Here is a 19,717-nt window from a genome sequence, read left to right on the forward strand (position 1 = left end):
GAACGAGAGAGGGGTCCTTGGGGTCTCCAGCTAGTCACCAAGTTGAACAAGATAGCTTGAGCTTCCTTCGCAATTCTCGGAGGAAGCAGTCAAAAGAAAGGCAGGGCTCTTCTGTCCTCCTGACCCTCCGTTTAATCATAAGGCAACAGGCTTTAACAATCATGGAACAAAAACCTCATTGCCCCATTTAACCTTCCAACCCCAAAAGCTCTATGGACCGCTAATCCAGCGCACAAAAGCTGGCCTGCCGCTGTTTTGTTCTTTCAAGGCTGGGCGCAGCGTTGAACGATAGCTGGTCGACTCTGGAACGTCCCAGCCGCATGCCCGGTGCGGGGGGGTAGGGGGGGCTCCGATGTTTATTTAGCGGGCTGCTGGCTCGGCTAGGGGCCTCCGGGAGCGGGCTGTGCGCGCTGGCTCGCAGAGGAACCATGTACCGGCGCAGCTACATCTTCCAGACTCGCAAGGAGCAATATGAGCGCGCCGAGGAGCCGCCGCGCGCCGCCGAGTCGGACAGCCTGACGGAGGGCTGGGCGGGCGCGCCAAGCCTGGCGGCGCTGCAGGGACTCGGCGAGCGCGTGGCCGCCCACGTCCAGCGGGCCCGGGCGCTAGAGCAGCGCCACGCTGTCCTACGGAGGCAGTTGGACGCCTTCCAGCGCCTGGGCGAGCTGACCGGCCCCGAGGATGCTCTCGCCCGCCACGTGGAGGGCAACCGCCAGCGCGCCCGGGACCTGGCGGCCGAGCGCACCCGGCTGGAGCGCCAGGGCGCAGAGGCTCAGCGCGCGCTGGACGAATTCCGGAGCAAGTATGCGCCCGCCATAAACTGGGGTGGGGGGAATGTTTGGGGTGGGGTGTTGGCGGGGTGGGGGAGGGATATACAGAGGCAGCGGGAGTCTGGGAGCAGGCGGGTGGGAGGGCGGTCTCCAGTCCCCGCTGAGGGCACGCCATGGTGCATTTCCCTAAGATAGGACTAGCTTCCACTTTGATGGCACTTCACAGTTTACATGAGATGGTATCATTTACTTTTAATATATTTTAAAATTGTGATGTAATTTACATGCGATAAAATGCACAAATCTTTAGTGCATAGTTCAATGACTTTGACAAATGTATATACCCACGCAACTACTAAAGCAAGATATTTCCTCTGCCCCAGAAAATTCCCTTCTAACCTTTCTCAATCTTTGGTACCGCCTTTCCAGTTCCCCAGATCACAGGCTCCCAGCGTTTTGATTTGTCACCATAGATTAATATTGCCTATTCTTGAATTATGTTATAAATGTTATTTAATCCTCACAGCCTCATCCTGTTATAGAAGGTACTGCACCCATTTTACAGATGAGGAGACTGAGGTTCAAAAGTGTAGAGATTTGGGGCAAGGTCAATCAGCAGGTGAATTGCTGCCCCGGAACTGGAATTCAAGTCTTTTTTTTTCTTCTTCTCTTTTTGGCCACCTCGAGGCATATGGAATTCAAGTCTTGAGCATGCTAAGACTAATGCCTTCACTGCATCCCAGCTGACATCTGGAAATTGTTTCGATCTGTGTCTTTTAGGTTCTTGCCACTCAAAGAGTGATCCATGGACCCCCAACTTTGCCATCACCCAGGAGCTTGTTAAAAATGGAGGCTTTTGGGCCTACCTCAGGGATCTTGAATCAGACTACATTTTAACAGATCCCCAGGTGATTTGTAGTTTAAGAACTTAAACATCAAAGTTTCAGAAGTCCTGGTTCTGGGCATGGTCTTTCTTTTTGACAGACTGACTGTTAACATGATCTGAAGAGCTATTTGAAGAGAAAGATGTTCAGCAATTTGTCAGCGTCTTTTTGAGTTATGAATGGGTGTTCATTTTGACTCAGGTGGACACTTCAGGGAATTTACTCTCTGATACTCCAGCAGATGTCAAAAGGCGTGACCATAGGGATATACACTGCATCATGATCTGTTATAGCAAAGGCCTGGCACCAGCCTAAATGCCTGCTAGTGGAAGTCAGATTATAAAATTGTGCTTCATCCATGCATTGGGATACCATGCAGTTGTGAAAAAAAAAAAAAAAAAAAGAGTAGGAGTTTCCATTGTGGCTCAATGGTTAAGAACCTGACATAGTGTCTGTGAGGATGCTGGTTCAGTCTCTGGCCTCACTCAGTGGATTAAGAAAATGGAGTTGCCCCAAGCTATGGCGTGGATCGCAGATGTGGGTCAGATCTGACTTTGCTGTGGCTGTGGGCGTAAGCTGGCAGCTGCAGCTCTGAGTTGACCCCTAGCCTGGGAACTTCCATATCCTGCAGGTGCAGTGGTAAAAAGAAAAAAAAAGAGAGTAGTGTGTTATTATCATTTATTTAAAAAAGCAGAGGAGGAGTTCCCTGGTGGCTCAGCAGGTTAAGGACCTAGTGTCACTCACTGGTGTGGTTCTAGTTAACTGCAGTGGTGTGAGTTTTATTCCTGGCCTGCGAAATCCCATATTCCTGTGTGTGCTGCCAAAATATATAAAATAAAGTAAAATAAAATAAGATAATAAAATGTTAATTATATATAATAATTAATAATATATAATAATAAAATAAAAGTAGAGATTTTTTGCTTACACAAGGAAAAAGAGGACACAAGCACACATAGAAACCTAATGACACTGGTTACCTATTGGAATAAAGGAGTAGGAGCAGAGGCGGAAGGGAGAATATTTTTTTTTTTTTGTCTTTTTAGGGCTGCACCTGCAACATATAGAGGTTCCCAGGCTAGGGGTTGAATCGGAGCTGTAGCTGCTGACCTACCACAGCCACAGCTATGGCAGTTCTGAGCCACACCTGTGACCCACACCGCGACTCACTGCAACACCAGATTCTTAACCCACTGAGCTAGGCCAGGGATCGAACCTGCTTTCTCATGGATACTAGTCAGATTTGTTTCCACTGAGCCACAATGGGAACTTTGAGAATTTTAACTTAACATCTTTTTATGTCATTCCACTTTATGAATTCACTTCTATATTCACTTCTGAGAATGTATGAATGTATCATGAAGTCTTATCATGAATTCTTTATAATGAAATCACTTGCCTTTAATATCTAGAGTTATTTACAGCATGAAAATCATTTTAATATGTTTATCAAATATGTTTCTAAGCTATAGAAATTCTTGGATGTTTCTAGAAGGGAAACACAATGAGAAAATCAGATTTTGATAACAGTTTTATTCTTCAAGCTAATTAACCATTAAAAAAATAATTTCTGGCTCCATTAGAGAGACACAGAAAAGAAATTGATGAAATAGAACATTCTAGTGTGAAACGTAAAACTTGTGCAAGTATGTTTTGCTTACTGGTTATAGCTGAGCTTCTTGGGTAACTCTAGAACTGGGAACACTTAGAACAGTGCTTAATGGTTCTTCTCTGAGGCCAGGACTTTTAATTCTGGGGCAAGATTTTCCAACACCTCTCACAGTATAAAGTCCTTGACTTGAACCCATGGCATGGGTGTACAGGGTCACAGAAAGCGATGCTTTGTGGGTTGAGCTGAATGCTAATTAGGATTAGTTTCAACTACAAATAAACTCCAAACTGACATTGGCTTATCCAAAACAGAATTTTGTTTCTTTCTTGTGTAAAGTCTGGGCTAACAGTTTAGTATGGCACCCTACAGTATTCAAGGGCCAGAAGGTTCTTCATGGCCTTCAAGAAGGCGGCATCTGGCATCTGTGTTTCAGGGACAGAGTGGAGGAAGAGAAGCAGAAGGACACATCTATACCATCTCTTACCAAAGATATCTCAGACTTATGCTTAACATCCCATTGGTCAGGATTTGGTCACATGGCCACACTGAGCTGCAAGGAAAGCTGGGAAATGTAGTCTCCCTTCTAGGCAGCCCTATGGCCACTAAACATGAAGGGCTCTAACTCCTGGAAGAAGGTTAGAATGGATTTTGAGGCAACTTACAGGGAATGAAGTGGGGAAGTCATTTAGGAAGGGATCCTCTCTTTTTCTTCAGGGGATGGAATTCCTCCTGGGGGAAATTTGTTCTGTGTAGAATGATTTCAAGATCTGTTTCCTTGATTGCTACCATTTTTTAGAAGTCAAGGGAAGAAGCTGACTAGAAGAAAAAAATACATTTGCTTCTAGTATCTTGGGCATGTTTAAGTTTGGGGGGATGTCCCCGCTCTGTGCAGGCAGCATGATGTGGCTCTCAGGACAGTTTTGTTGTCAGACTCACATTTGACTCCTAACTCCACCCCTGTCTGTGTTTGGAGTCCTCTAGAAGCTGAGCCTGAGAAGGTATCCTATTTGGGAGGTGGCCTCAGGGCACACCAGTTGGGGAGTGAGGAAATGAGGCAGGAAGGGAGGGACCATCACTGAATGCATCACCCGACAAGTTACCATTGTGGTCCCTGGAGCCCACCTGCGGGGTGGGGCACCACACCTCAGTTGTTCTAGCTGAGAGCGAGGGAGCTGGGGTATATGCACCCCCTCACCCTATCAGAGCTTGTGGGCTGCTCCCAGGGGCCCTGACTCTCTGACCCATCCAGCCTTCCCTGCCCGCCAGACCCCACAAGGCCTTTGATGGGCAGGGCGATGCTGCAGAGATGCAGGTGAAGCACTTGAACACCTGCTGTGGCCTCAGGCCAGTTTCTCAACCTCGGTTTCCTCATCTTTCACCTGGGTAACAATAACTGCTCTCTTCCAGGATATTGTGAGGATTAAATGGCATAATCCATAAAAGCTGACACATGTCCATAAATATAATAGTGTAGGATATCCAGACAAGATCAGGTTAATGGTGTTTGATGTAGATTGTCAGGGCAGCCTCCTAATCTCTGTGTTGCTGCTGCACTTGGGTTACAGGTGTGCCAAGATCAGATTCTCTCATCCTTGGGTGGCTGGGGGTGGTGCCAGGGGCTTGGGCTGGGCCTCTGGGCTGGGTGACTCCTGCTCTGTTTACTCCTCCTGGTCATCCCATGTACGGAGCTCATGGTGGCACTTCCTGTGTGTGCCTTGATGTGGGGAAGGTTGGGGGCAGTGGGCTCCGAACTGTGGCATCAGCTCCTGCTTTCCTTAAAGAGAGGGCGTGGGACTCACCTCAGGTTAAGTAAAATGTTGCTTATGTGGCCAACATGTACCAGATCATGGAAGCTGCCCAACTCTCCCCTGTGTGTCCCCTTTGCAGGTATGAAAATGAGTGTGAGTGTCAACTGCTGCTAAAAGAGATGCTCGAACGGCTTAACAAGGTGAGCTGAGCCAGTCCTTGGATTTGGGTAGATTCATGACAGAATTGAGCTTAATGGCTGAATGGTATTTCCCATACCTCTCTGTGTGCTTTTAGAATTCCTGTATTTTTTTGCTGTCACTCTCCTTGACTTGGTCATTTCAACTAAATCTTTGTGAGTGAATTCACACCCCCCAAACACTGACATACTCACACTGACACACACACACACGCCGACCCATATATACACTGACACACACATACACTGATACACACACACTGACCCATATACACACAGACACAAATACGCACACACACTCTTCTACCACAAGCTACATGATCTCGTGAGAGAGCCCTAGATGGTAAGGCTTATTGGCTTGCTCAGCTCTCCAGATGTGCCAGCATTGGGGCATTGGCCGTCGTTTGCACCAAATTTAGGAGAGAACTTGCTCCTGGCAGTGGTTATTTGGATGCAATGCCGCTTATCCTGTTGTCTAAGGGTCATGAGCTTGCTCCTTCACAGGCAAAGTCTCAGGAGGGCAGGGGATGAAATTTCCTTTTCCCTGTAAGCTCCTCACTCTGGAAGTAGGGATAGTCACCCCGAGGGAGGCATAGGATCCTTGGCTTCCTGCTGCACACCTTGTTGCTGAGGTTGTGTGGAGCTGTTCTTTGCAGGAGCATTTCCTTCTTTGGAACCTCCATCACCATCCTGCTGGTTGGATTTTCTTCTGTAGCCAGGAAATAGCAGAATAATCCTCGACTGCCAAATAGCAGAATAATCCTGGACCACAGAGATTGGGCAAAACCAGGGATGGCAAACAGCTGTAAACATTATCCTTTTCTGGTCATTTTAGAGCTTAAATGTCAGAGGGGAAGGACCAGTGGGGACTAGTTAGTTGAAGGGTTGCTTATTCAGGATACCTGGCTGCCTTCTCCCTTCACCCATTCCCATCCATAACCTCATCAGAATTGCTGATAAAACCCGGGACCCTTCCCTGCTGTTCCCAGATGTGGCCTTAAGATTCTTCTCTACATGGTTGCCCTATGATCCAGCAACCCCACTCCTGGAACCTAATCCAGACAAAACTGTAATTCAAAAAGATACATGCACCCCTATGTTCACTGCAGCACTATTCACAATAGCCAAGACATGGAAACAACCTAAATGTCCATCAACAGATGGAATACTACTCAGCCATAAAAAAGAATGAAATAATACCATTTGCAGCAACGTGGATGCAGCTAGAGATCATCATACTAAGAAAGTCAGTCAGAGAAAGACAAATACCATATGATATCCCTTATCTGTGGAATTTAAAATACGACACAAATGGAAGTTCTCGTCATTGCACAGCGGAAACGAATCTGACTAGGAACCATAAGGTTGCGGGTTTGATTCCTGGCCTTGCTCAGTGGGTTAAGGATCTGGCGTTGTGGTGAGCTGTGGTACAGGTAGCAGACACAGCTCGGATCTGGCATTGTTGTGGCTGTGGCATAGGCTGGCGGCTATAGCTCCGATTAGACTCCTAGCATGGGAACCTCCATATGCCACGGGTGTGGCCCTAAAAAGACAGAAAGACAAAATAAAATAAAATAAAATATGGCACAAATGAACTTATCTATGAAACAGACTCATTGACATAGAGAACAGACTTGTGTTTGCCAAGGGGGAAGGGGGTGGGGGGGGATGCGTTGGGAGTTCGGGTTAACAAATGCAAACCATTATATATAGAATGGATAAACAACAGGGTCCTACTGCATAGTACAGGGAACTATATCCAATATCTTGTGATAAACTGTAATGGGAAAGAATATGAAAAAGAATGTATATATATATATATATATATATATATATATATATATATATATGCATGTGTATCTATGTAACTGAGTCCCTTTGCTATATAGCAGACATTCACACAACATTGTAAATCAACTATACTTCAATAAAATAAATTAAAAAGATTCTTCTCCGTATGGAACTCCAGGCAGTGTCTTCAGACAGTCAGGGTTAGCTCAAGATTAGCTCCTCAAGTTTAACTCATAGTGTTTGCCATTCTCTGACTTTGTCCAGCCTTTGTTGTCTAGGCTTATTCTGCCAGCTGGTGAGAAAATCAGAACTACACACTAGGGATACTGAAGTTTGCTTTGTGTACGTTGTATGCTGTATGATACTTCTGTTCCCTTCTCTGTGTGAGCATATAAGATATTGTCCAAATCGGGACGCTGCATGAAGGAGGTGCTGTTGGTAATTATGCAGCTCGATTGATAAGAAACTGGACTGTCTCAGACCAACTGGGACAGAGGGCACCCCAGAGGTGAGCACAGAGATGGTGGTGAGTGTCTGCTTCAGGGGTGCCCTAAGCACACAAGCTCTGTGATTGACTGTGCACGGAGTTAGGTTGCCAGGAAACAAGGCTGTTTGGAAATCTGAGTTGGATATGGGTGTTATTAGAATCTGGCATCACTCAGCTGTTCAGCTGACGCTTGTAGCTCATCTCCATGCTGTTTTCAGTGGCAGTCCCAGGCTGCCAGGCGGGGCCACCATCTTGTCCACTGGCTGAGGCCTTTGGAAACATGGGACCCTGACCCCTTTCACTTAGGGGCCAATTCAGTCCCTCCCCACACCACTTGGTTCTGCGTTGTGACTTGGCTCACACGGTGCCATCTTGGGCATTTCCCAAGGGAGGCAGAGAAAGAACTTAGTCCTTCTTTCGACCCTTGGTGGCAAGTGACACTGGATTTAAAAACAAGCTCCAACAGGAGTTCCCATCGTGGCTCAGTGGTAATGATCCCGACTGGTATCCCTGAGGACATGGGATCCCTGGCCTCGCTCAGTGGGTTAAGGATCCAGTGTTGTCGTGAGCTGTGATGTAGGTCACAGATGCGGCTCGGATCCAAGTTGCTATGGCTGTGGTGTAGGCTGGCAGCTGTAGATCCAATTGAACCCCTAACCTAGGAACCTCCATATGCTGTGAATTCAGCCCTAAAAAGACAAAAAATAAAACAAAGCAAAACATAAAAGCAAACAAGCACCAACAACATTGTAAATCATTAAAAAAACCAGTAATGTAAAAAAAAAAAAAGAAAGGAAAAGACATTTTATTTATTTAAAAACAAAACACACACACAAGCTCCAACCTTCTGTTGTTTTTCTTACAACAGCAATGTATATATGTATATTCCCAGTAGGAAAATAAGACAGTAGAGAGAAAATGAAGAATTAGGGACAGCTTCCCACGTCTCACCACTGTCACACTGTGATGCAGAGTGTGGACAGTTGAGGTATCAGTCCCGTGAGAGTGTTGGGAAGGTGCCAGGGAAAGGTGCTCCCAAGAACGTGGGCGAGGACCAGCCCAGGCCATTGGCATGGCTGTTCCCTGGGTCCAGGGAAAGGCTTGTCCCCACGAGAGCCGCGCAGCCTGGAAAGGAGGGCAGCCTATGGATAGGATGTGACTCACTACTGCTCAGAATCTGTGAGGCTTTGGGTGCGTGGCTTCATCCCTCTGAGCCCCAGCTTCTTCATCTGGAAAATGGGAACAATGCTAGTTCCTACCACTATAGGAGCGGGTGTGGGTCTGCGTGCTAGTGCGAGTGAAATGACATGCTGATGCACGTGGCTTGTCTGTTCCAATTGTTATTACAGATCACTTGATCTGTTTTCTCCGGGTGTGGGGCGCCTGACCCCGGTGGAGTGGGAGGTGACTTTAGTGGTGCATGAAGGAACAGCTCTTTAATGACTGTGAATTTATTTTTATGATTACCTCTTCTCTACAGCAGGTGACATAAAAAAGTTTCTTTTGGAGTTCCTGTCATGGCTCAGTGCGTTAAGTACCCAAGTATCCATGAGGATTGGAGTTCGATCCCTGGCCTCGCTCAGTGGATTAAGGATCTGGCATTGTCGTGAGCTGTGGTATAGGTCGAAGATGCAGCTTGGATTTGGCATTGCTATGGCTGTGGTGTAGGCTGGCAGCTGTGGCTCCAATTTGACCCCTAGCCTGGGAACGTCTATGTGCCACAGGTGTGGCCCTAAAAAGAAAAAAAAGAAGTTTCTCTTTAATTACATGTTAATAAACATGAATCAGTTTGAAAAAGGGTGATTAATGGTAGATTTTTGATATAGCAGAAATCATGAACACAGGATGCAAATACAGTGAATTGGAGGGGTCCCTGCATGAGCTCATGGGAGCCTTAGAACAGCCTTATGGATTTTGATTTTGTTTGTTTGTTTGTTTGTTTGTTTGTTTTGTTTTGTTTTGCCACACCTGCGGCATGTGGAAGTTCTAGGGCCAGGGATCCAATCCTTACCACAGCAATGAACTGAGCCACAGCAGTGACAATGCCAGATTCTTAACCTACTGAGCTACCAGGGAACTCTGAATTTTGACTTTTTTTTTAATGCCCAGATTGGCCAAGTACAACTAATCCTAACCCCTGGTGAGGCTGAATGACTTGAGCCTCACAGCCTGTCTGTGGTGGGTGTGGGCAGGAGCAAGGGCTTCTGTTTCTGTGGCTCATTCTTTTCCTCCCAAGGACTGTCAGGGAATCTCAGGAGACAGACACAAAGCCAGAGTCTCTGAGTATAGATGGTCCCTTTGCACTTGATGCTGGTGCTCCACCCACCCCCACCCCCCAACCCCAACCCCACTCCAGGCCACCCTTGAGGTCACACAGACACACTGAGCACACTGGCAGCTCCCTGCATCTGTCCAGCTGTGGGGATGTTTGTGATCAAAGAGGCACTGTCCAGAAGTGTGTGCATCAGCACTCCAGGAGTGACCTCGGCCACTGAGGGACAGGGGAGAGTAGCCAAGTCCCTGGCTGGTCCACCCCTCATAGCAGCAGTTCAGAGGTGAGTTTCCTGGTCTCTCAGGTGCTCCCCAGCAGGATTGAACCTATTGTCCAGGGTGGCAACCTGCTCATTTCGTGCCTTCATTGGCTTTGTTCCTTTCCCTTTGTCACTTCCTTGACACCCCCACTCCAGTGCTGATGGGACACCTCTCACATAAGGGACCCCTCCCCAGTCCTTCCCTTGGGGTCTGCTTCTGAGGAGCTCTAACCAAAACAGCCCCTCAAGGGGTCAGCCCGGTGAAGGCTGGACCTCCAGGTGCTCTGTCCATTGCGATGGTCACTGACAAAGAAGGAGGGGAGATGGGATGGTGGAGTTCACGTTTACTCAGTGTCTATGGTCATAGATTTTCATCAGCAGAACCTTGAATGTCTGCCTGCAGGACATCAACTGGGTTTAGACGGTCAGCTCAGTCTAGTGTCCATTTCCTTTGGTGTCATGAAAGGGATTCACCTCTGGGTGTGGCTGTGAGAAACGGGGTCCGCTAGGAATCACTGGCCCAGTCTTTTCATCTGGCTTGGAAAATATCACAGTGTGTGGACAGGGCTGGTTGCTACTGTGTTCATGCAGCTGCCATCTGTGAATACCGCCCATATAATTAACACCTCTCCCCAAAAAACCCAGCGTGCCTCTACATTTTTATGGCTGAAACCATGGCATATGGAAGTTCCCGGGCCAGGGATCAAAGCCGAGCCACAGCAGTAACCAGAGCCACAGCAGTGACAATGCCTGATCCTTAACCCATTGTGCCGCAAGAGGACTGCAGATTTTTTACATTTCTAGTTATTTCCAGATGGTGTGGTCCCGGGACCACACTTTGATGACCCACTGGGCTAGATGTAAAACATACACAGTACCAGGTTTGGAATGTTTTCTAAAATTAGACTATTGGCCCAGAGTCTCGATTTGGAAAAATCGAGGCGCTTCTGCTGGTGGAGCTTTTGAAAGTGCAGCTGCCAGCATCTAAAGCATAATAAAAACACAAGCGTCTACACATTTCTGAGTTCTGGGACAAACAAAAGAAAACACTTCCCAACAAATTCTCCTCCCCTGCAACTGCACATTCCAGCGGCAGCGACTCACCTTTGGGAGTTTGGGGCATTTTATCAGATGATTGTCTTCAAAGCAAGAGAATGTGCTCACAGAGCATTTGGTTAATCTCTCTTTTAAGGACAAATGTGGGCTGGCCTTTTATTATCACTCTGAGCCGCTTTAAAGGTTGGCTGATGGGAAGTTCCTATTGTGGTTCAGTGAGTTAAGAACCCGACATAGTGTCAGTGAATTTGTGGGTTTGATCCCTGGCTTCGCTCAGCGAGTTAAGGACCTGGTGTTGCCATGGCTGTGTCATAGCTGGCAGCTGGGGCTCTGATTTGTTTTTTTCTTTCTTTCTTTTCTTTTTTTTTTGTTTTGTTTTGTCTTTTTGCCTTTTCTAGGGCTGCAGCCACGGCATATGGAGGTTCCCAGGCTAGGGGTCTAATCGGAGCCATAGCCACCGGCCTTCACCAGAGCCACAGCAACTCCGGATCCGAGTCACATCTGCAACCTACACCACAACTCACGGCAATGCCGGGTCCTTAACCCACTGAGCAAGGCCGGGGATCGAACCCGCAACCTCATGGTTCCTAGTCAGATTCCTTAACCACTGAGCCATGACAGGAACTCCTGGGGCTCTGATTTGACCACTAGCCTGTTAACGTCCATATGCCACAGGTGTGGCCGTAAAAAGAAAAAAAAAGTCAGTGACTGATTATTCTTCATTGATCAAAAGAATGAGCCCAGAAGCTAAATACCCATAGATTTCGCATTGATTTAGTTCAGTTTAGTGTCCCGTACCTGGAAACACACATCCCTTTGTAATAATTGGGTTCATTCTTTTGCTTCTGATTGAAAAATAATAGTTTAGATCATGTGTGGGTCTCTCTCTTTTTTTCTATTTAGGGCTGCACCTGTGGCATATGGAGGTTCCCAGGCTAGGTGTCAAATCAGAGCTGCAGTTGCTGGCCTACAATTCAGCTCACAGCAACGCCAGATCCTTAACCCACTGAGCGAGGCCAGGGATACAGCCCGTGTCCTCATGGATATTAGTTGGGTTTGTTACTGCTGAGCCGCAACAGGAACTCTGCTCATCATGCTATTTAACAAGTCATTAGAAAGTCAGTAAAAATTCACTTAGCAAGGCCTCAGTTATTGGCAGGTGTACATGGCAGGTGGGTCTCCAGAGAGGGGGCGAGGAAGGGCCTGCAACATCTTACTGAATTGTTGAAGCATTTTAAGTCAAGTCTAGACATCACAGTCCTCTCCTATTAAGAGCATGAATACTTCTTCGTACTTATTTCATTGATCCAAACAAGAACAGTGAGATCAAATTTGGTGAATTATCAAAAAGTTTGGTGAGAACATTCGACCTTCTGTCACAGGTGTCATTTCCAACTTTTTTTTTTGGCTTTTTAGAGCCACACCCATGGCACATGGAGGTTCCCAGGCTAGGGGTTGAATTGGAGCTGCAGCCGCCGGCCTACACCACAGCCACAGCAACGCCAAATCCTCAACCCACTGAGCGAGGCCAGGGATTGAACCTGCTACCTCATGGTTCCTAGTCTGATTCGATTCCACTGAGCCACGATGAGAACGCCATCATTTCCAACTTTAAGGGCACAAACGCTATTCACCACAGTAATTGTGCTAAAACATACATTTGGTATTGAAGAGACATAGTCTCAAGGTAAATGTCACGAGTCCTTGGGAGAAAAACTATTAAAGTTAAGGTTTCCTGTTCCTTAGGGTGTCTTTAACTTCATTGATGGTTTCTTTTGCTGTGCAGAACTTTTGAGTTTGATGTAGTATCACTTAAGTTTTGATTTTGCTGTTTGTGCTTAGGTCACATCCAAAAAATGATTGCCAACACCTATATCTGGGAGCTGTTTAAATGATTAAAAAAATTTTTTTTTTGTCTTTTTGCCATTTCTTGGGCCGCTCCCGCGGCATATGGAGGTTCCCAGGCTAGGGGTCGAATCGGAGCTGTAGCTGCCAGCCTACGCCAGAGCCACAGCAATGCAAGATCTGAGCTGCGTCTGCAACCCACACCACAGCTCACGGCAAAGCCAGATCGTTAACCCACTGAGCAAGGGCAGGGATCGAACCCGCAACCTCATGGTTCCTAGTCGGATTCGTTAACCACTGCGCCACGACGGGAACTCCTGATTTAAGTTTTTAATCCTTTTAGAGTTTATTTTTTGTGAATGATGTAAGATAGGGGTCTAGGTTCATTCTAAAATAAAGGTTTCAGGAGTTCTCGTTGTATCTCAGTGGTTAATGAACCCGACTAGCAACCATGAGAACGTGGGTTCAATCCCTGGCCTCAGTGGGTTAAGAATCTGGCGTTGCTGTGAGCTGTGGTATCGGTTGCAGACGTGGCTCAGATTTGGCGTTGCCTCGGCTATGGCGTACGTAGGCCAGTGGCTGCAGCTCCAATTCGACCTCTAGCTTGGGAACCTCCATATGCTATGGGTGTGGCCCTAAAAAGACAGAAGACAAAAAATAAAAGTTGAAAAAATAAAGGTTTCAGAAGCTCCCTGGTGGCTCAGCAGGTTAATGATCCAGCGTTGTTACTGTTGTGGCAAGGGTTTGATCCCTGGCCCTGGGAACTTCTGCATGCTGTGGACATGGCCACTAAATAAATAAATAAATAAATAAATATTTCAGTGTTAAGGGAAAACTATTTCTCAGTCTTAGAAACTCAACTCACAGATGATAAGCTATAAGATAGAGAACAAATACAGGTGGAACTTAAAATTTAAGGTTAATTGTATGTAAATATACCCTAACTTTCCCCCTAATCTTTTTAGATCACGTTTTCTCACCCCTGGTGATGTTGATATTTTGTTATTTATTTTGCTTTTTAGGGCCACACCTGGGGCCTGTGGAGGTTCCCAGGCTAGGAGTCCAATCGGAGCTACAGTTGCTGGCCTATGCCTGAGCCACAGCAATGCCAGATCCCAGCAGCGCCTGCGACCTACACCACAGCTCACGGCAATGCTGGATCCTTAACCCCCTGAGCGAGGCCAGGGATCAAACCCACAACCTCATGGTTCCTAGTCGGAGTTGTTTCCACTGTGGAACTCCATCACTGACATTTTGGACTGGAGAATCTTTTGTTGTGTGGGGTTGTCTTGTATATTGTTGGATATTTAGTAGCATTCCTGGCCTCTACCCAGTTGATGTCAGTAGTGACACCCAAGTGGCGACAATTAAAAATGCCTGGAGATTGTGCCAAATGTCCCCTTGGGAGGCAGAATCACTCCCTGCTGAGAACAGCTGCTCTAGACCAGGTCCAACAGGCTGACTCCACCCTTTGCTAGAAATGCAGAATCTCAGACGCCCTCTCAGACCTACCAAACAACAATCCACCTTTTAAAATTAATTAATTAATTATTATTTTTTTGGCTGCACCCACAGCATTCAGGAGTTTTGAGGCCAAGGATGGAACCCATGCCGCAGCACTCACCAGAGCCACAGCAGTGACAATGCCAGATCCTTAACCCACTGAGCCACCAGGGAACTCTAACAATCTGCATTTTAATAAGACCCCGCATGGCCCGTGTGTTCAGACACCCAGCTGATTTCACACCCAGGCCCAGTGCCTCTCAGGGAGACCTCTCCATTTGCCTGTGTGACTCTCGTTGCAGGAAGCTGATGAGGCTCTATTGCGAAACCTGCGCCTTCAGATCGAAGCCCAGTTTCTGCAGGACGACATCAGTGCGGCCAAGGACAGGTACAAAAAGGTAACCACGACCCTGCCAAAGCCCTTCCCTCCAGAAACCAGTCCAGGGTACTTGTGGCTGGATAATGAGATGGCTGGAGTGAGCTGCCTCTTGTGTGCATTGAGGGCCCTAGGTTGGTTGCTGGTCAGCACTTAGTGAGCCAGGCATGCAGAGGAGGGCGAGGCAGTGTGTGTGTGTGTCTGTGTGCGCTCTGTGTGCGCGCATGGGGGCGGGGGGGGGGGGCAGGTGTTGGGTTCTAATATTTGTATAGGACATTGTGGTCCACAAATGTTTGTATGCAGGTCAATCTTGGTCAAGCTATAACCTGTTAATTGGTTTAGCTCAGAAAATGGAGAAAATGCAAAAAGTGTAATTTTTTAAGCCTCAGATAAGGGAACACATGGCATCCAAGAACCTCCGCTCGTGTAATGCTATGCTCTGCCCCCAACTCCACCAGCTTCTCACAGACCTCACTCTGGGGGGGCCTTGATGTTCTGGAAAAATCCAAACCTGGAGCTGTGTAACCAAGGGCCAGTAACCTAAGCTCTCTGAGCTTCTCTGTCTTCAAAATGCAGATGCCAGACTCAGCTTCCTGCACAGCTGTTAACTGAGCCTGGCAGACCTGTGGGCCTGGCCATGCCCCTTGGGCTGGCCTGTCCAGTTGGGCTCTGGCCTCCCTCTAGCTGCCAGTATCTGCTTCTCTGCCTTAGGACCTTCTCCGGGCAGTGGAGGGCAGCTTGGCCTCACAGGAGGTACTGGGGAATTCATGCCCCTGGAATGGCCTCAGCCAGGGACGGATGGATAGGTGAACACATACCCCAGTTCCTGCTCGCCTGCTGTTATGAGAGCCCCACTAGGCTGAGATTCCAGTGCCCATGGGTGACTCGCTGATAACGCTGTGAGTTATCTTGGCTGCCTTCCCTTCCCTGTTTCACCTCCCCTCTGTGCTCATGTTTCCTGGGATCTGTGCCCAAGCAAATCATTTGCACCCAGATCCTTCCCTGAGGGTCTGTATCGTGCTCAGCTGGTTGTTATCACAAAGTACCACAGACTGGGTGGCTTCTGAGCAACAGAAATTCATTCCTCTCTTGGAGTTCCCGTTGTGGCACAGTGGGAAGGAATCCGACTAGGAACCATGAGTTTGCGGTCTGATCCCTGGCCTCGCTCAGTGGGTTAAGGATTCGGCATTGCTGTGAGCTGTGGTGTAGGTTGCAGATGTGGCTTGGATCCTGTGTTGCTGTGGCTGTGGCTGTAGGCTGGCAGCTGTAGCTCTGATTGGACCCCTGGCCTGGGAACCTCCGTATGCTGTGGGTATGGCCCTAAAAAGCAAAAAAAAAAAAAAAAAAAAAAGAAGAAGAAGAAAAGAAAAAAAGAAATTCATTTTTCTTCAGTTCTGAAGACTGGAACAGGGAGATCAAGGGACCAGCGGGTTGGGTTCTGGCGAGGGCCCTCTTCCTGGCTCGTAAATGGCTGCCTTCTTGCTGTGCCCTCACTTGGCTTTTCCTTAGTTCCTTTGTCCAGAAAGAGCAAGTGCCTCTTCTTAGGAGACCACTAACCCCACGCCGAGGGCCCCACCCTCATAACCACACCTAGATCTAATTATTTCCCAAAGGCTCCGCCTCCAAATGCCCTCCCTCCGGGGGGAGGGACTTCAGCATAGGAATTTTGGAGGAACACAACCTCCCACCTATAACCGGCTGCCTCTGGGGAAATGCAGACTGAGGCAATATGAGGTAATATAGGCGAGGTACCTGGTGCAACGTGTAGCTGGGCAGGGCTCTGCCAACGTTAGCGTCTCTTCCTGCCTCAGTGGGTACCTGCTTCAGCACCACAGGAGGCCCCTGCTCTGCACTGAAGGGATGAGCCCTCCCTTCTTTCCTCCAGCTTTCCATCAGGCCCCACCTCTTTCCTCCTCTCCACCTGCCTTCTTGCTTCTGCTGTACTTTTCAGGAATCCTGGGGGCAGTGCTGGGGCGCAGCTTCTAAGCAGCTCAGAAAGCATGCTTCAGGAGTTCCCGTCATGGCTCAGTGGTTAAGGAATCCGACTAGGAACCATGAGGTTGTGGGTTCGGTTCCTGCCCTTGCTCAGTGGGTTAACGATCCGGTGTTGCCGTGAGCTGTGGTGTAGGTTGCAGACGTGGCTTGGATCCCGCGTTGCTGTGGCTCTGGCATAGGCTGGTGGCTACAGCTCTGATTCGACCCCTAGCCTGGGAACCTCCATATGCCGCGGGAGCGGCCCAAGAAATGGCAAAAAGACAAAAAAAAAAAAAAAGAAAGCATGCTTCAAGGTCTTTTATTATAATAACAATAATAATAATAATAATAATAGAGTCAGAGCTCACACCATGAAACTTCCATGCCTTATCTCACTGGATCCCAACAGCAGCCTCTTGAGAAAGTGTCTTATGGAGTTCCCGTCGTGGCGCAGTGGTTAACGAATCCGACTAGGAACCATGAGGTTGTGGGTTCGGTCCCTGCCCTTGCTCAGCGGGTTAATGATCCGGCGTTGCCGTGAGCTGTGGTGTAGGTCGCAGACGCGGCTCGGATCCCGCGTTGCTGTGGCTCTGGCCTAGGCTGGTGGCTACAGCTCCGATTCGACCCCTAGCCTGGGAACCTCCATATGCCACGGGAGCGGCCCAAGAAATGGCAAAAAGACAAAAAAACAAAACAAAACGAAAAAAAAGAAAGTGTCTTAGGTCCCCTATTGGTGGAGAGCTCCCAGGGGGAGGGGGAGGGGAGCAGGATGGCACAGGGGGCGGGGCCAAGCAAGGCTGTGGCCTCAGTGGAGTCTAGCTTCACCCAATCTCAAGATCCCACGGGGGACTCTGGAGCATTAGTTACAGCACAAATTTGGCCCCGCCTTGAGGTGAGAGGGCTGGCCTTTTGTCCTCCTGTGCCTGCAGGTCTTTGGTCCAGGCTGGGGATGAGGTGGGACTGGGGGCAGTTTTGTAGCTTCCTGGACAGGTCAGGCCAAGGGCAGTTCTCTGTAGAGGCGCAGCTGGGCTGTGTCGTCAGCCCTTACTCACGGAGATGGGCACAGGGGCTCTGCTGGCCAAAGGGATCACCTCCTCCGGATTGTTGTCCCTCTTTTATAGAAGAATCTGAGTTTTAGGAGGCTTAAATAGCTTGCCCGAGGCCACTGGCAGGTAGGCAGTGATTTAGTCCAGGCCTGGATGACCTAAGCCCGTCCTTTGAAGCACCTCCCTGTTCTGATGTCAGCAAGCATCCTTTGTAGCTGCCGTTGCCTCTTTGTCCTCCATCTCTGCTCTTCTGTCCTAACCCTGCCATCCAGGGCTCTGTGGAGACAGCAGCAAAGCAGCTGTGTGACCAAAGGAAAGGTGGAATAAACCAAGCCTCAGTGTATTCACTGGTCCCGTTGTTTTTGTGAAAGTTAAAGGTTAATTGCCCTCTGCACGGATCATGGTCTGTCCTATTTGTGATGCTAGAACACATGAAAGCATTCCTCCGGAGTCACCTTGTCCTGGAGGGAGAAAATCAGGTAGCTCAATTTTTTTTTTTTTTTTTCCCCTGGCTGCACCTGTGGCATGTGGAAGTCCCCGGGCCAGAGATTGGACCTGTGCCCCCACAGCCATCCGAGCTGCTACAGAGACAACACTGGATCCTTAATCCACTCACTGCACCACAGTGGGAACTTCTGGGCAGGTCACGCTTTTTTTTTTAATAATTAAATTTTTAAAAAAATGTTTTACTTTTTACTTTTTAGGGCCGTACCCGCGGCATATGGAAGTTCCCAGGATAGGGGTCGAATCGGAGCTGTAGCTGCTGGCCTACACCAGAGCCACAGCGACATGGGATCCTAGCCATGTCTGTGACCTAAACCACAGCTGACAGGAATGCCAGATCCTTAACCCATTGAGCGAGACCAGGGATCGAACCTGTGTCCTCATGGATGCTAGTTGGGTTTGTTACCACTGAGCCACAGTGGGAACTCCTCGAGTTTTAATGAGATCACTTTTCTTCCCCCAACAGAATCTTCTGGAAATTCAGACCTATGTCACCATCCTGCAGCAGATCATCCAGACCACCCCGCAAGCAGCCGCCATAACAAGTGGGATGAGGGAGGTAAGAACTGGAGCCCAGGCTGCAGGGAAACTGCACTGGGGACTTGTCTTGCAGCCCCATGGGCCCCAGGTAACAGCAACCCAGGAAAGGGGTTCAGGTAAGACGTGAGGGGCCCGATTGGGTTAAGGCCTTCCCACCCCCACTGTACATTCACACGTGAAGTTTGCTCTTCTGCTGTTTTAACTCAGATGGTGAACACTGATATTTAGACATCTGAGGACATAAACTGTGCCCCTGACCATCTTCTTAGGTATTTCCTCTTGAGGATTATAAGCTGTTCTTTCTTGCCTAGTTTTTTTTTTTTTTTTGTGTGTGTGTGTGTGTGTGTCTTTTTGGGGCTGCCCTGGTGGCCTATGGAAGTTCCCAGGTTAGGGGTCAAATTGGAGCTACAGCTGCTGGCCTACGATGCCACAGCAGCATAGGATCCGAGCTGCATCTGTGACCTACACCACAGCTCACGGCAATGCCCGATCCTTAACCCACTAAGCGAGGCCAGGGATCCAACCCTCGTCCTCATGGATACTAGTGGGGTTCATTAACTACTGGGCCACCACAGGAACTCCTCTTGCCTAGTTTTAAAGAAACTACCAGACTGTCTCCTAAGCATAGAGGCATTGCTGCCTCCCCACCAGCAATGAATGGGAGTTTCTGTTGCTTTGCTGCCTTGCCCCAACTGGGCATGTTGGGGTTTTGCTGCCTGCTATTCTGATGGCTATGTTGTGTCTGTCACTGTGCTTTTAACTTGCATCCCCTGATGTCTAATGATGTTGAGCATCTTTTTTTTTTTGTCTTTTTTTTTTAGGGCTGCACATGCAGCATATGGAGGTTCCCAGG

General features: G+C 48.3%; 1 protein-coding gene across 3 annotated transcripts in view; it reads left to right on the forward strand.

Moving 5' to 3' along the window:
• The first annotated feature begins 392 nt into the window (after window positions 1-392).
• The window catches only part of BFSP1 (beaded filament structural protein 1), a 33,712-nt gene continuing 14,387 nt past the window's right edge, over window positions 393-19,717 (forward strand). For 2 of the 3 annotated variants that reach the window (XM_047771638.1, XM_047771639.1), the window contains exons 1-4: window positions 393-802; window positions 5,154-5,214; window positions 14,727-14,822; window positions 18,791-18,883. In XM_047771638.1, coding sequence (XP_047627594.1) covers window positions 429-802; window positions 5,154-5,214; window positions 14,727-14,822; window positions 18,791-18,883 — 624 coding nt within the window. In that variant the 5' untranslated portion in view covers window positions 393-428. Of the gene's footprint in view, window positions 803-1,591; window positions 1,679-5,153; window positions 5,215-14,726; window positions 14,823-18,790; window positions 18,884-19,717 lie in introns of those variants that run through there. The other variant, XM_047771640.1, reaches the window with a different exon arrangement.

This window comes from Phacochoerus africanus, chromosome 3 (assembly GCF_016906955.1).
Source record: "Phacochoerus africanus isolate WHEZ1 chromosome 3, ROS_Pafr_v1, whole genome shotgun sequence".
Classification (NCBI taxonomy): Eukaryota; Metazoa; Chordata; class Mammalia; order Artiodactyla; family Suidae; genus Phacochoerus; species Phacochoerus africanus.